This window comes from Zalophus californianus, chromosome 1, assembly GCF_009762305.2.
Source record: "Zalophus californianus isolate mZalCal1 chromosome 1, mZalCal1.pri.v2, whole genome shotgun sequence".
Classification (NCBI taxonomy): domain Eukaryota; kingdom Metazoa; phylum Chordata; class Mammalia; order Carnivora; family Otariidae; genus Zalophus; species Zalophus californianus.
In genome coordinates, this window is record NC_045595.1 from 33,518,945 (window position 1) to 33,536,166 (window position 17,222).

Below are 17,222 nucleotides of genomic sequence, written 5' to 3' on the forward strand. Positions count from 1 at the left end.
AAATGTCATCAGTAAACACAGTGACCCAAATCATCAAAGGACACTTCAAAACTACTTATCCCAAGCTTCCACATTTAACAAGCATCAACCCAAAGTGTCACTCTGGCCCCTTCCTCTTGGAGCAACTGGATATGACACCAAAGCACCGGACTGCCCTCACCACTTGTAACGGCATTGTCTCCTGTGCTGTTCCATCTGGTAGACACTAGCCACAACTTAGATTTAGATTTAAATCAGTTACATGTAAAGAAAATGCAAGTTTTCATTTTCATTGTGTAGCTAATGAGATGGAGTCACATTTGCCACATTACAAGTACACAGTCTCCAGAAGTGGCTAGCCAATACAACACTGGGTGTGGTGAATGAAGAACATTTCCATCACTGCACACATTTCTACTGGAGAGCGCCATCTTTCCTCCAGAGCTCCTTTTCTATTTTATTTTTTTTTTTTTTTTTTTTTTTTTTTTTTTTTTTTTTTTTTTTTTCCTTTTCTATTTTAACATGGAAGTGTGGTGCTGGGGAAGGGGTCTCTCTCAATTATCCAACTGATGCTGGAATCCTGGAGCAAGAAAATGACCTTCCACAAACACATATCCACACACCCAGTATTTGCCACTGTAGAACTTTTAGTTCAAATAACTCAATTAGTCTTTCTACTCTTCACGCCCTTCCCCAATCAATGTTCATTCAAGTGTAGAATGGGGTCTGTTACCATCATTTATTAGGAAACTGGAATGGAAAAGGCCAGTGTTTTAGAGCCAGGAGCCTCCAACTTGGGACTTCCCACAACCAGCCAGAACTTGTTTAAAGGCTGTGGATTCACAAGGTCCACTCCCCTCCCCCGCCCCACCCAGGATTCCGACTGTATAGGTCTGGGCTGGAGCCTAGTAATCCCCACATTTAATAAACACCCTGGATGATTCTAAATCAGTGGCAGTTCTGTGGACCATTCTTCGGAGTTGGGGCATCCAGACTCCACTGGACAGGAGACATGACCCAGAATCACTAATGAAGTCAACCCCAGATGCCCAAAGCTTGAAAACTCTCCCAGGTGATTCTGATCCATTTTCCATTCACCCAAACCCAATTTGTGGGCCACTGTTGCCAAAGCTGATCATTTTCTCCAAGCAGCTCTGCCTGCAATCTGTTAGCAACCATCAGGTGAATATAAGTGCCTGGTAACAGGTGCACAGGGCTGTAAATTCCACCTCTACCCTCCCTGCCCCCCACAGACTTTTCTTGATGTCTCTTTTCCCTCAGGAATTCAGGCAAAAGGGTGACTCACCAGGTTTTATTAAACCCCCAGAGACAGGCTCCTTCTACCAAAAAAGACTCCAGTAGTAAAAAACAACTATCATTCCCATTAATGCCTTCTTCCTACAGATGTCTTCCTTAGAGATAATTATTTCACCTAGAAGAGCTTGAGCTTACGTTTTTTTTTTTTAAAGTAAGCTCTACTCCCAACATGGAGCTCGAACTCACAGCCCAGAGACCAAGAGTTGCATGCTCCACTGACCGAGCCAGCCAGGCACCCCTTGAGCTTACATTTTTAGCTAAACTGTATCAGAAACTGATTCACATTGCTTAATAAAGCCAGGGCCTTTCTTCCTTAAGGCAGTATTTTCCCACAGACTTAGAGAGACAGAAATAGGCAATAGCTACATGAATTTTTCCTTTGCTGGGCATCCCGTCTCTCTGACTTCTCTAATAAATAATGACACACACACACACACACACACACACACACACACACACACACACACACACACACACAATATATCAATATTGAGATAACACTCTGTACTTCTCATATACACTGTGGAGGTGCCCAACTGAGGCTGTGCACTATGGTATTATTCAAGATGACTAGAGACTCTTCTTCCCTTTACCAAAGACCAAAGCTCAGGAATCTTGTCAAGGATAACCCAGCCCAAAACACCATGGAATATAAGCTCTTCCAGCTACATCTTAATCTTGAGCATTTTAAAGTAGAAAGGAACCCAAATTTCATGCAAACCTGAGGGAATTCTGGGTGACCCAAAAGTTGTTAACATAACAAAGGAAGTGGATCAGGACATATAGTCTCAAGATGAAAACTCTCTTTAATTCTGTCTCACATCCCAAGTCCTGGGTTACACAGAGAATATTCTATGATTTGAATTCCTAGACAGTCTATTAGAATGTTCTAATTCTGGGGGTACCTGGGTGGCTCAGTCGGTTAAGCATCTGCTTTTGGCTCAGGTCATGATCTCCGGGTCCTGGGATCGAGTCCCACATCAGGCTCCCTGCTCAGCGGGGAGTCTGCTTCTCCCTCTCTCCCTCCCTCCCTCTCTCTCTCTCAAATAAATAAATAAAATCTTAAAAAAAAAAAAGAATGTTCTTACTCTGAATCAGGTATGGAGAGGATGGGGACAAGGGAAGGAGAGAAAAGAAACACAGTCCAAATCCAAACCTAGCAAAATCCAAACTCCATCTTGGGCTTCTGTTGCCAACCTTATAGTTTTCGTTTTATAGAGGTCTTTCCTTGCTTGGCTCCTTGACAGAAAAACTGCATTGACCAAACTTATAATCCGAATTACCTAAGTCCCCTTCCCCATCCTCACACAGCAAGCCTGGTGCCTGACATGAATTATGCAATGCAGAACAATCCATTACACAGGCAGAAAAGCAAGAAGGGCTGCCTTCATCTTCCAAAAACAAAATTCTACCATATAACCCTGGTGCTGAAGGAGAGATACCCACTGGTCTTAGAGGTTAATCGTGTTCTGAAAGCATCTACTCTTGGAGTAAAGGTCAGAGTCCTGATTTATCTGTAGAATGCCCAAGAAAATTGTGTTATTGGAGACTTTCCTGCTATATTTAAAACCTAAGAGGTATACATAAAATTCATTCATTTTTTTATTTGTAAGGCCACACATTTCACAGTAAAATCATCTCAGAGCAGAGAACATGTACCACTCCCAGTGCATATTCATATAAATGTTGTCATCAAGATGCCATTTTGCACCCAGCTCAAAGACTCAGCAGACCCTGAGACAAAACACTCCAAGAATTATTATCAGCTGTCAAAATATACCCTCTCCTCAGCTCCTCACAACTAGAATGGGGGACCTGTCACCAGCTGGACCTCCAACAAACACAAGCAGACTACAGTGACAAACTGGACCACTTCTGGAACTTATTATTCACTTCAACACATATTTATTGACCCTCACTGTGAACTGGTCACTATCCTGGGCCCTGAAAATACAGACAGGAGTAAGAAATGAGATTATGGCTCTTGAACAGATGAAGTGTGAGAGACATCAAGTGAGAGAGACAAACACATAAACAAGGGGCTGCAAGCTCATTGCCCAGACCAAATATGGCTCCCAGATGTGTTCTGTTTGGTTCATCCATGCTTTTGGAAGAACCCTGAACCAACATTTTTAAATTGTCAAAGTGCATCTTTTAACAATTCAAGCTTCTGGATTCTCTCGAAAATTTGAAAAATATGGCAGCACTGGCCAATGTTCCCACATGTCAGTAATAGGCTGAGGCTAAGTAGCAGCCACTCCCTCTGAACAAAATGTGTCCTCCCAGTTAACCCCAGACCCGACCAGTCCCTAATGCCCTTTGAAATACCTACTCAGCATTTATGTTTGTAAGTACTATTATTTAAAAAAAAAAAAAATCCAGTGCTAGGTAGTATGTGTTATAACTGAGGTAGGTAAAGAAATACAGGACTCTCACATACAGGTACCAAGGATACAAGCTGATGCGCTCTCTGAGTCTTAAGAAGATAAAAGTCTTAAGAAGATAAAATTCAGGGGTGCCTGGGTGGCTTAGTTGGTTGGGTGTCTGACTCTTGTTTTAGCTCAGGTCATGATCTCGGGGTCATGAGATCGAGCCCTGCGTCAGGCTCCACGCTCAGTGCAGAGTCTGCTTGGGATTCTCTCTCTCCCTCTCCGTCTGTTCCTCCCCCTCTCTCAAATAAATAAAATCTTTTTAATAAACAAATAACGAGGAAGATAAAATTCATGTGAGCCAAGCATTCTAGACATCTGTACATGGAAAATATCTGAAGAAGTTTACTAAAATATAAGTATAAGGATATTCATCAATGTATTGCATAAAATAGGAAGGGAAAACAACCTAAACGTTCAATGTTCATCCTCAAAACATGGTTTGATATAGCACAATCAGAAATGATTCTACAGCCATTGAAATGACTGTAGATAAAATATCTATTATAGATATTTTAAATATCTAAATAGATAAAAATATCTATTTTTAGATATATTTGTAGTATAGAAAAAACATCCATGATATACTGTTAGGCACACACAAAAAAAATTCCACAAAACAGCATGTGTTGTATTATCCAATTTTCATAAGAAAAAGACCCTCCTAAAAAAAGCTAACAAAAAAAAAGTGTGTGTGTGTGTGTGTGTGTGTGTGTGTGTGTGTGTGTTTGGATATAAACAGAGTATGAACACATGTATTTCTCTGAGTGGGATTACAGACAATGCAGATACATTTTCCTTTTGTATTCACATCTTTCTGTATGGTACACATTGTTTAAATGAGGAAAAAAATAACTCTTTCACAGGGGAAAAAAAATATAAGCTGTGGAAGCACACGCCAGCTATAAACAGTGATTGACAGTTCTTCGAGGTCACAATAATATTTGAGTTTTTAAAAGATTAGAAACCAAAATCTAGATGCCTATGCTTGGCTTAAAAAAAAAATCCACATGCTCTAACACCAAGGAAAGTTCTTTTTTAACAACTTGATCTGGAGTTTTGAATTCTTAACCAAGTCACACAGACTTAAACAGGCTGATAGTTGGAGGAGGAAATGAGCATGCTCTCCCTATCAGATGTAAATTCTAACTCTTGGCCAAGAATCCAGGTGGTAAAATACTGACTCTATTTAAATCAAGCCAAAGCGATGCCTTCCGTGGCCACATTACATAAGCAATAGGCATCATCACTGCACACATCTGGTCAGAATACAGGTCCTCTAAGACCTTCAACACAATTAATTCAATATTTTCTCCACAGTTCAAAATGCTACAACAACTGGCAGAGAACCATCTTAAATCATCACGGAAAAGTCAGACATATGGCTAAGTATATTTAATATGCCTTAAAAATAAGCCACGGAGTTTCTAGCCAACAAGATCTTAGGCAAGAATTTTTTTTTTTTTTATTTAGTGAAAAGTTATGCCTACTCGTTACCCTCAAAAGAATTCAATTGAACGGATATTCCTTGAGCACCTACAGAGGGCAGAGATGACAAACAGAGAACAGGGATGTTGTTGCCTTCAAGAATTCAAGAAACACATAATCCAGTATGGGAGACAGACAGGCAAATCTACAATGACAAGACACTATTGTCTTGAAATCAAGATGTGCATGGGGGAGAAAAAGAGGGCAGAGAGGAGGAAGGAATCAACAGTGTTGGTGAGGGAGAACAGGGCAAACAGAGGAAGGCAAATATGCAGCGCTTGACAATATGGAGCGGCACATTCTGGGTTCTGGCCCATGAACACTCTGGGAATCCATTTTTATTTCTAGGCCTGTCCTCAGTGGGGTCACACTCTCAGGCAGCATCCACAGTGACCCCCCCACAGTAAAAGGGCATAGGGGCTCCTGGCAACACATTTCTAGTGTGTTAAACCTAGGACACGAACTTTGGAAACAGGCAGATCTGAACTTGACTCTCACCCAGGTCAGGTGCTTGGGAGCGAGGATAAATGACGTGACCTCTCCAGCTCATTTTCTCATGGCTAAAATGAGAATGACATCATCTACCCTGGCAAAACCCTAACTTGGGTCTCAGCAACCTATCATAAGATTCATAAATAACAGTTACAATTGGTTTACTGCTCCTAATTCAGATTCCCAGTCTCAGCCCCGAAGTTATACATTAGAGCAGGGTTTCTCAACCTCAGCCTCCTGGCCATTTAGGGCTGGATAATTCTCTCTTGGGGAGGGGGAGACAGCATTGTACACTGTAGGACGTTCAGCAGCCTCCCCATTCTCCACTCCCTCCATGCCAGCAATATTCCCGGGTCCTGAGTTGTAACAACCAAATACGCTTGCAGGCATTGCCAAATGTCCCCTGAGTGGGCAAAACCACCCTCCGTTTTAAATCACTGCTTTAGAGGAACTCACCGATGGGTGTCCATTTCTCAACTGAAAATCATCACAGCTGCTATGGTGTAGGTATTTTGGTAAGTCCTGCCTATATGCCAAGCAGAGGATTAAGTGTTCTGGGTACATTTTCCCATCTAATCCTCACAAGCAGCCAATGAGGTAGGTATTATTCTCATTTTCAACTGGGAAAATGGAGTTCTGGCAGGTTAAACGCACTCATGGTCGCTCAGCCGGAAGTGGCAGAGCCTGAATTTGAACCCAGTCATGGTCGCTCAGCCGGAAGTGGCAGAGCCTGAATTTGAACCCAATCAGTCTGACTCCAAACCCTTATAACTCATGTCCCACTGCTTCCCTTGACACTCCTGATGTGGGAACCCAAATACAGTGCCAGAAACGTCAGAGGACCTCCGTGTCAGGTTCTCCAGGATCATTCTGCCTGGGACCTCCAGGAAAGAGAGAGGACTTCTCCATCCTCTATACCTTGATGCGACCTGGGACCTAATGACAATAATTAGAATCAGTATGTCACCACTGGGGACAAGGTGAGAAAAATTCCACCGACACATGGTGAGGTCCACAGTTTCCTTCTTACTTATCTGAACTAATCCAACCACAGCTGATTCAAAAAAGTGGCATCTGAATCATGCAGAAAAATGAAGCTTTTTTCTAGACTTTAAAAAGCTCTCCAGGAAACTACACCACAATTTCTATCTCTCAGAAGATTCTTTCTTCTCTTTGGAGTGCTTTCAAATGAGGAACATTCAGACAATAATAGAAGCCAACATATATTGAGCACTCACTATGGGCCAGGTCCTGTGCCATGTGGTTTCCTTAAACCTCCTCCTTTTATTCTTATCAACTCTAGAAAGTAGGTATCACCATTACCCCCATTTTCAGATGGAGAAACCATGGCTCATAGAGGTGAAGTGTCTTGCCCTGAGTCACCTGGCCAGCAAATTTAAAAATCTGGCTTCTAATCCAGGCCAGCTTAAGTCCAAAACCTACACATCTATGATACATCAATAAATTGATACTGGCGGGTTATCTTACAAGCAATACCGCCATCCTGTTAACACGGTATAGAGCAATAATTTTGAAACATGGCTTATCACCAGGGCATAATCGCCTTTTAATTGCACCATCATGCCGCTGTCCATAAAGAGAGCTTTGAGTTTTGTCTCATGACAGGCTGAAAGATTAGCCTTATTGTGGAAAACATAACTATGTCCCATTAAAGGTGCACACAAATGCCTCTGAGGGCAATCATGATGGGGTTGCCACCTGAGCGGGGAGAATGTAATTCTCTTACGTAATTCTTTCTCATGACAACGAAGGTGGTAACAGAAAAAGTCTATACACACAGCTGGAAGTACCCGGAAGAACCTCTCACAGTCCGTTTGAGGGTGAGAGAGTTTGCGAAGTCTCCTGACATACTCAGGTGCTGCCCGAAACCCATCACATGAAGACCAACTGAAACTGGCTGTCAATGCTGCCTTCAAGAATATTCCTCCATCAGTCAGCTAAGCTCTACTTAGCCACACTCACAGACTGCAAAAGACAAACACTCATCAAGGTTAATGTGATCCATCGTGAATTACCCACATTTCCAGCGACTTTCAAATATGGGATTTTCAGAGGCAACCGAGCTCAGGGGAGATTTATTCTAGTTCTCTGTTTGACAGTGGACGTTCAACAAATACTTGAGCAACGAAGATGCACCAGGCACTGCTCTTGGTGCTGGGGATGCAGCAGCAAACACATCAACAATGTCCCTCCCCTCTCAGAGCTTCTCTTCTAGGAGAGACAAAATAAGGATTTTATTTATTTTGAAGTGATCGCCCTGAAATGGAGTGAAATACAGCAGAGGAAGGCTACAGAGGATGACAAATGGCAGTGGGGTTACAGCTTCCAATAATGTAGTCAGAGAAGGTGACACTGGGAAAGACTTGAAGTTCAGGAGGGAGCAGGCCTTCCAGATGTCAAGGTGAGGACTAGCAGGCTACAGATGGGGAGAGCGAAGACATGTCATGGGCCAGATCACCGGGGGCCTTGTGAGTCACTGTGAGGACACTGGTTTTCAGTCTGGGGACTAAAGAAATGATTATAAGTAATGGATTACTCCATTCTTTAATTACTTAGCCATAAGAAGAGACGAGTATTATTTAATCATAAAAGACCTTGCTCAAATTCCATCTTCTAATTTTGCGACATGCCTTCAGAAAAGTTAGCATCCAGAACACACTGGACTCTCCATTGGACACTTTACTATAAAGCAGGCATGAGTATGATAGGCATGTCCTTGACATCTGTGGGGATTCAGCTGTGGAAACGCCAAAACAAATTCACAAGAAATACTATATCGATGCAGGCATCCATAGGGGTGCAGTACAGCCAAGCTCTAGTGTTTACGAGGGATTTTTCAAGGTTATAGATCTCACATAGAAGCTGCATAAAGACAGGCAAGAATGCAGTAACCTACTTTTTTAGGATGTGAATGTCAGCCCTTAATGAATTTGACAGCCTTTATTCTCAGTGTATACAAATCAGTATATACTGTTACACATATATACAAACTCAAGGAAGGGACCACTAACATCAGAGACCGGTGTTTTGCATTAAATAACCATCGTTTATAAAGCAACATCCTTCATGTAAACCCTTGTGGTAAGGAGATGTCAGAATGTTTTCTCTTATAAACCACTTAATTCCCCTTGGTGGATACCATCAATTCTGCCATCCTAAACTAGCTGGGTAATGAATGCCAACAAATGCAGTGAGCCGACTGTATGTCACTGCATCATAAGGTCAAGTTAATCTATTTTTAAATAACATGGCCATTGGCAAAGCGTGGCCACTGGAAACAATGGACAAGTTGGGTTGCCTGTCCTTGCATTATTTTTTCTAAAAGCTGTGGAATGTTCCACAGTGTAACCTAAAAATACCCTGCAGAGAGTGGTCTTTTAGCACGAAGAATAAAAAGATTGATTTTGAAAGTTTAAGTTAAAAAAAAAGATGCAGGGCTCGATCCCAGGACCCTGGGATCATGACCTGAGCCAAAGGCAGACGCTTAACGACTGAGCCACCCCAAGAGCCATGTGTTTTAAAATGAGAATGACTGGGGCGTCTGGGTGGCTCAATCCGTTAAGCGTCTGCCTCGGCTCAGGTCATGATCCCAGGGTCCTGGGATGGAGCCCTGCATCGGGCTCCCTGCTGTGCAGGGAGTCTGCTTCTCTCCCTCTCCCTTCCTCTCTCAAATAAATAAATAAAGTTTTTAAAAAATAAAATAAAATGAGAATGTTACAGAGCTGTTGTAGTACATTTCAACTGGTCAAAACAGACACACATCAGAACAAAACACAAAAAGGCACAAAGAACTCTATTCAATTGTGTGTGGTCATAATTCCCTCATTACAGTGAGGGAAATGTTCTGGTGGTGGCGGTGTGGTTTTTAAGCTGTGCCTTATCTATTGTCCCTGCTCTGTCTAAAATGCAGGCAGTTTCAGCTTCCAGGCAATTTGCAAAACCACAGACTTCACCTATGAAAATATGTAAGCATGACCTACGATATCACCACTTTGGGAAACTACAATCACACCATCTTAAGCTTTTGGAGTCAGGGTTACTCAAGGCAGTGCAGCATTTTAGGAGTGCAAAGGACCTCCAGGGCACGCCCATTTTAGTTCTGGCATGAAGGAACGAAGTGAAGGAACGAAGAAACATTGGCCCGGAGAGGGTGACTTGCCAGAGAGGACAGCACTAGCAGGCAAAGCTTGCTCCAGAGCCCAGGTCGGCTGCGCCATGGGTCATATTCTCAATGTCAGGCTGTGCCTTAGGGCAGTGATTCTCAAAACTGTGCAAGCCTCCGAATCACCTGAGGGCTTCTTAAAAACTGCCCCACTGGCTCCGCCTCCGGAGCTGGGAGTCGCTAGGGCTGGGGCAGGTCCAGGAATTCGCCTAACCAGGTCGCAGGGGATGCTATGGCCACCGGTGTGGGGGCCCTACTCTGAGACGCGCTGACCCAGGACTGAGGAACCGGGGCTTTCGGCACCCAGCACAGCTGACCGCCGACCCGACTTCTGCCACTTGTGTGACTCCTGGAAAGGCTCCCAAAACTCCGAGGGCCTCAGTGTCTGACATCTGCGTCCAGGGGCGAGGAATAAAAAACAAAATGTCCATAAAGCACTAGCTTCGCCAAGCACCTGGCACATTCTAAAGCAAGCGCTTAGCTTATATCCTACAGCAAAGTTAACTGAATTACCTTTTTTTCTTTTTCCACATATCCTAGGATGGCTACAATTCAAATGACAGACAAGATTAAAGACTGGCAAAGATGCGGAGCAACTGGAATATTTTTGGCACCTATATTCATAAGAGCGAAAAATGGTAAACAGTCCAAAGTCCAATGACAAGCAAAACTATTTTAAAAACCGGTGTGTGTGTATATACATACCCATATATACACACATACCGACGATGGAATACTACTCAACAATAAAAAAGAACAATGAGGGGTGCCTGGCTGGCTCAGCCGGTAGAGCACGTGACTCTTGATCGTGGGGTTAAGTTTGAGCCTCACGATGGGTAAAGAGATTACTTAAAAATACATAAATAAATATATAAATACTTAAAAAAAGAACAATGACACAATATGAAATCTCCAAAATATTTTGAGTGAAAAAAGTCAGACACAAAAGACTACATATGGCATGATTTCATTTATATGAACTTCAATAAGACAAAATTAATCCGTGGTACAGGAAATCAGATAGCCTTTGCCTCTGGAGGAAGTGTGAAGAACCAACTGGAAAGGAACAGGAGGGAAATTTCTAGAGTAATGGAAATGTTCTATATCCTGATTTGGGTGAAGATAAAATGAACATAGGGGCGCCTGGGTGACTCAGTCGTTAAGCGACTGCCTTCCGCTCTGGTCATGGTCCCAGGGTCCTGGGATGGAGCCCCGCATCCAGCTCCCTGCTCCGCGGGAAGCCTGCTTCTCCCTCTCCCACTCCCCCTGCTGGTGTTCCTGCTCTCACCGTGTCCCTCTCTCTGTCAAATAAATTAAATAAAAATCTTTAAAAAAAAAAAAAGATAAAATGAACATATACATTTGTCAAAACTCATCAAACTACATACTAAAGACCTGTGCATTTCACCACAAGTAAATATATACTTACAAAGTATAAAGTATATGCTATATTTTATAAATAATATACAAAATAACTTTTTTTCAAAATAACATATTTTATGTAACATATATATGTATCTGTAAATTTTTTTAGGCACTTTGTGACAAAAGACTGCCTTCGCATCTGAAATGAACCACGTTCTAGTGATCCCAGAATCCTGGGATCAAGCCCTGAGTTGGGCTCTGGCTCAGCAGGGGGCCTCTTTCTCCCTCTCCCTCTGCCAGTAGCTCCCCCTGCTTGTGCTCTCCCTCTCTCTCTCTCTCTGTCAAATAAACAAAATCTTAAAATAAATAAAATAAAATAAAATAAAATAAAATAAAATAAAATAAAATAAAATAAAATAAAATAAAAATGAACCAAGTCCAACCTGGTGGATCCACTTAGCTTGGTTCCTTCACAATCCAGTCCTACTTCATATATTACCATTTGCTACAGACTATTTTAGTCTGTGCATCTTTCCAGGGAGCTGCCATGAAATAGCAGAATTTTCTCCCACAAGAAGACCATGACATTTCCATACAGACGGCACCCAGAGTTCCCTGTCTCTGGGAGTGGCTAGCTCAGGGTGCAGACAACACAAAAGTAACATTTTCCTTTACCACATACCAAGGATGAGTCTATCTAATATGATTACAACATAGTAATGAAGACATAGTAAGAGCAATCCTGTCATATAATTTAAATCATATTCTTGCTACGAAGGGGACAGAAGACTAGTGAAATGCTTCCTAGTGTCATGTTTCTGTAATGAAGATGTTGGAAGAAGAACTGTGCCCATGTAATTATCCCATAAAATAGTAGCTTTCACACTGCAGTGGATTCCAGCCACATCTTTATGCTATCCTGAGTAGAACAAGTAGATTTACACATGCACACACGCACGCACCTGCTAGGAACAATCCTATGCAGCACACAGAATGGTTCTGGGTCAAGGGAAATAACATTTGGAGACACTACAGTTTCCTCTCCATCCAGAGGGGTCTGATTCCAAACACACTTGATTATCTGACCCACCCTTCCTAAGTTCCATGATGAGGCACAATGCCTCTTGGATCTTTGATTACTGGTGGACAGAAGAGTTTCAGCCACATGCAGCATATTGCATGTTAAAAACAAGCCCCCATACAGGACCCACTAGACAGAAAATAGACGGATAGGTACCCCTGCCTGTCCTTCCGCCAACTCTTTCTCCAAAACACCCCTGCACCGAGACATGTGGCTGCTCCCATCAAATGCTTTGACACGGTGTTTCCTCTACAGTTCTATTAAGTCCAAACAATCCAGGTACTGGCATTGAATTCATAATCCAGGTTCCAAACACCAAGAGCTAGGCTTAGAAATAAATCACTGGTCAAATTCAATTAAACATAATAATAGCTCATCTTCTTTGGGAACTTGCTATGTGTCAGGCCCTGTTCTGCACACTTTCCACTTATTAGCTTATGTAATACCTAAATGAAAGCCAGGTTACAGATGAGGACACACTCTCAGGGAAAGGAGGTGTTAGACCTCAAGCAAAGCCTGGGGAAATGCACAATGAATGAGGCACAGTCTCTTGTATGGAAATGAGAAGAGGGGCCTAACTCAGAGTTCAGAGTAAGTAAAAAACTACAAAGTACACATTTAGGGGAGCCCAAAGGAAGAAGGGTTTGTTCAGATGCTGGAGGACTTCCTGGAGGAGGTGTCCAAGTGGAAGATGAGGACATAAATGGCAGGAGCTTTTCGTTAACTGTCTATTGCTCCCCAAACTACCAAAAGGCCTGATAATTCCTTCTGCCCCCTCCTCTGTTTCATCCGGAACAGGCCTTTTTCCAAGGATCTGCTCAGCCCAGCCCTCCTTTCCTTTAACACATTCCTCCAGCTGCTGCTTGCCCTTCCAGGCCCTCAGGCACATATGGGAACTTTTCACCACACTCAACTTTGCCACCTCCTCTGGTGCTTTCATGGAGGGGAACCTGTGTCACAGTACTTGGTGGTGCAAGTGATCCTTTAAGGGAATCAAGTCCTTCTCTGTTGGACTGATAATAGGGACAGCCTTTTGCCTGAACCAAACTGAGATGCAAGGGACTCCCCACCACCAGCAGTCATCAAAGACGTGGGTACTTCTCTATAGGCTTCTAAGAGAGGAATCTGCCTTCACTCCCTCCCCAGAAATCAAGCCCTCCAGTCCAGGAGGGTCATCCCCTACCTCTTCCTCCTCCGCCTGCATTAAGAACTCAAACCCTCACTTCTGATACCTGTGTGACCTTGGGCAAGAAACTTATCCAATGTCAATCCCGGTTTCCTTACCTGTAACCTGGGGTTTATAAAAACAACTCGCTCTCAGAATTGTTAATCAGAATAAAACAGCCAAGGAAAGCATTCAACACAGATCCTGGCACGTAGTAAGCTAACAGCGAAGAGAGTAGCTACCATTATCATTATCAACGATAACGATGGTGATGGTGGTGGAAGCAGCAAAAATTTGGGCTTGATTCGCGCGGACAGAAATACTCCTTCTTTCCCTCCCCCCACGCCTGGGGCTGGGCCACACGACCGAGACACATGCGTCATCCAGCTCCGGGGTGAATGCAGGATCTTCAGGCGGCGGGCACAGGAACCGCAGGGCGGTCGTACCCCAACCCACCTGGAGGGATACCGGGTGAAGCCGATTTCGTGATGGAGGAGGTCAGTAACCACAGACCCTTCTCGTTCATACCCATTCTCCGGGCCTGTGAACCGATAAGTGGCAACAGAATGCAGCGCCTGCGCCTGCTGCATCACTCCCCAGAGGGGTCCGGAGACCGTCCACTTTGCCCCTGCCTCAGTTTCCCAACTCTCCTCCCGGCACAGGCGAAGCTGCGCTGCACTTGGTGGCTGAGATAACAGGTTGGCAAACCAGGCCTGGGAAAAGTCTCCCAGCGTCCCGGCGCAAATCCAACCCCCTCTTTCCAACGCAGGTGGGCAAACAACCCACCATCTTTCAACAACTTTGCTTATTTCACCACGACAGGGCGCACGGCCCCGACTTCCCCTCTAAGCTGCGCTCGGAGGAGGAACGCGGGAAACCGAGATGCGGCGGGGGGCACTCCGCAGGCCTCTCCCCGTTTTGCGGGCGCCTCCCGGAGGCGCGTCCCGTCTTACCTTGTCTGACGGCTTTGAAGGTGACGGCCTCCTTGCAGCTGTCGATGACTCCCAGCACGTCATAGCGGGGCAAGCCGGACACCCGGATCCCCTGCACCTCCAGAAGCAGCTCCCCTTCGCCCAGCCGAGGGCCCTCGCCGCCGCCGGGAAGCCCCGCCGCTTCAGCCGCGGCCACCGCTCCGACATACGGAAACTCCCCATTCTCCGCGCCCCCCAGCACCGTCACCCCCAGCTCACCCTGGGGTCCCCGCTTCACGGTGCATTCGTGAACCTTGCTAGTCCAGTGGTTCTTCTTCTGGATCACTCTCGACATGATGGGTTACACCCCTCCTCCCCACCCTAACACAAAAAAATAATAATACAATGAGAGACAGGTGCCCCCCACAGCACAAGCCCCCAAGCCCCCGCTGGCTCATGGGAGAGACATCTCCCCCAAAATAACGCAACGGGAGAGAGAAACTTGGCAGCCTCGCTCCCCTGCACACACTCGCGCACTCAAGCCATCATAAAACAAACTTTCTGAGCTTCCCCGCGAGCCCTGCACAGGCGCCCGTGAGCTTTGTTTGCATTCCGGTGCTTCTCGGTCCACGTTCCGGCGCCGGATCGTTCTCTCCCGGACCAGAGTCCACTCTGCGCCGCTTGGGTTATTTTTTTTTTCCCCTCCCTTCCTTCCTTTCTTGCCTCTTAGAAATGCGGTGCCTCCTCTTTGCCTCCCGCCTGGCTCGCCTTTCCTCGCTGGCGGGCTGTTCCTGAGGGTGAGGGAAGCCCTTCCAGCCAGTTGCTGGGAGCCCTGGAGACGCGGTTGCCGAGCTGGGGTTGGGGGGGGGACCAGAGGGAAGTGCCTGCGGCCCCTTTAAGCAGATACAAAGGCTCGGCTTGTTTTGTTACAGTTCATTCTATTCCGCGCCGCCGAGCGCAGCGGCCGGCGAGGAGACGCGCGCGCATGCGCTCCGCGGCCGCCTGCCGGCCGGCCCGCCCCACCTCTCCTTCCCGGAGGGAGAGATTCCAGTGTGCTTCCCGTTGGGTCCTAAAACCGATCCTCCAGAAAGCAATTTAGCCCCCTCCACGCACCCCTCTCATTCCTCCTTTTCTCTCCTTGCCCTGGAGTCAGCTAATCACTTGGGGGTAGGGGCATGTGCACGTGTTTTACTCCGACTGTTTGCAACTTTTGAAATATGGTCAATCTGGTTTTGGCATTTTAAAACCATTTCAAACAGGTGGGGGTTGGGGAGGCTCACACACTCACCCTCGCGCTCACACTCACGCACACACGCACGCACTCACGCCGGCCTAAGCCTCCTCACCGCCCTCGGCCAGTGGCTGGCCACGCTGTCGGTCACCCTGCCGGGCTTGTCCACCCCCGCCCCACCCCCCGCGGTACTTCCCTCTAGTACTCCGGAGCCGGACCGGACCTGGAGGCGCGCGCCTGCTCCTTGCCTGCCTGCGCCCACCGGTTCGGGTCCTGGAGCTGGGACTGCCAGTGTCTTCTGTGACCCTGGGTCCTCTGGCCCCCTACCTGGGATCCCTGCGAACTTTGGGATACCCTTAAACTTTGGAGCCAACTTTTTAGGACACAGGGAAAACTATAGTCAGGGAAAGAAGCCAAATGGCTAGAGGGGGTTCAAGTCTTCAACCTAAAAGGGACCTAGCTTTTTAACTCTTTCCAGCAAAGATTTTTGGAGCCAGTCATATATCCCAGGCTCAAGTTCCTGACTGGAGCCGAGAATCTTCGGACCCGCCCCCGGACCAGGAGATTAGGATCACCCACTGGTCTGCGATCTGCACCCGCGCCCAGGCGCCCGCGGGGGCGGGGGCTAGGCAGCCACCTCCCGGAATTCACAGCCCGGGGATCGGTGCCGCCCTGGGGTGCGAGCCGAGCGAGTGTCTATCCCTGCTAGGTTTCGGAATGAGCTTGGGGGCTGCGGACAGAAAGAATAGTCTGGACCGGGAAGGCTGCCCTCCCCAAATAGCACCCAAATCGAGAGTCTCCTGAGCAATCTCTTTTCCTCAGTGATTTATAACATGTATGTTCATCAGTGGTCACAGAAGAGATTCCAAGTGCTAAACAAGGGAGGGAGGGGGAGAGACTCGGAAAGGATGGGATGCCGCTGTGGTCGGGGTTGAGAGCCCGGCTATGCTGTAGGTTCCAGCTGGTCCGATCTCTGTGTGACCTTGAGCAAGCTCCTTGACCCATCAGAGCCTTCCTCTCTCCCCTGCTGAGTATAACAATACCTTACAAGGTTCTTGGGAGTATTACATAGGAGAACACTTGTAAAGTGAATACATGTAAAGTGGCATATAATAAAAACTTATATTAGTGGCAGTAGTAGCAGTAGTAGTAGTATTTGGAAAAACAATTAGGAAATCATTTGGGGGTCTCAAGTTAGATGATGATGATCATTCCTCCTCTTTTTTCTAAACCTTAAAATATATAGGCACACACTTAAAATGTTTTGGAAGGACTGTTTGTAGGGTGCTATTCTAAGCTAATGAAAATAAGGGAAGACTGTTGATGCTTCTCTCCTGGGTTATTCAGAACTGAAAATCCCATTGCCTAGTATTTGTGCAAGAAGGAAGTGGCCACTTCTTCCTGGCTCTTAGTGAGGGAAATTTCATCTCCACTCTCTTTTCAAAGAAGCATTCAGTTTGTCTCAAACTTAACCGAATCAGAATGAGTGGGAGCTTTCAAACTTTATTCCCAAGCCCTATCCCAGATCCATCCAATCAGAATCTCAGGAATGGGTGCTCTCCTCTGGACTTTTCAGATCCC

At 45.6% G+C, this 17,222-nt stretch overlaps 1 protein-coding gene across 14 annotated transcripts in view; it reads right to left on the reverse strand.

Annotated features, from left to right (window-relative positions):
• MAGI1 (membrane associated guanylate kinase, WW and PDZ domain containing 1) overlaps positions 1-15,352 on the reverse strand; it is a 612,287-nt gene extending 596,935 nt beyond the window's left edge. For all 14 annotated transcript variants that reach the window (XM_027583294.2, XM_027583286.2, XM_027583284.2 and 11 more), the window contains exon 1: positions 14,453-15,352. In XM_027583294.2, coding sequence (XP_027439095.1) covers positions 14,453-14,765 — 313 coding nt within the window. In that variant the 5' untranslated portion in view covers positions 14,766-15,352. The remainder of the gene's footprint in view (positions 1-14,452) is intronic.
• Between the last annotated feature and the right edge of the window lie 1,870 nt (positions 15,353-17,222).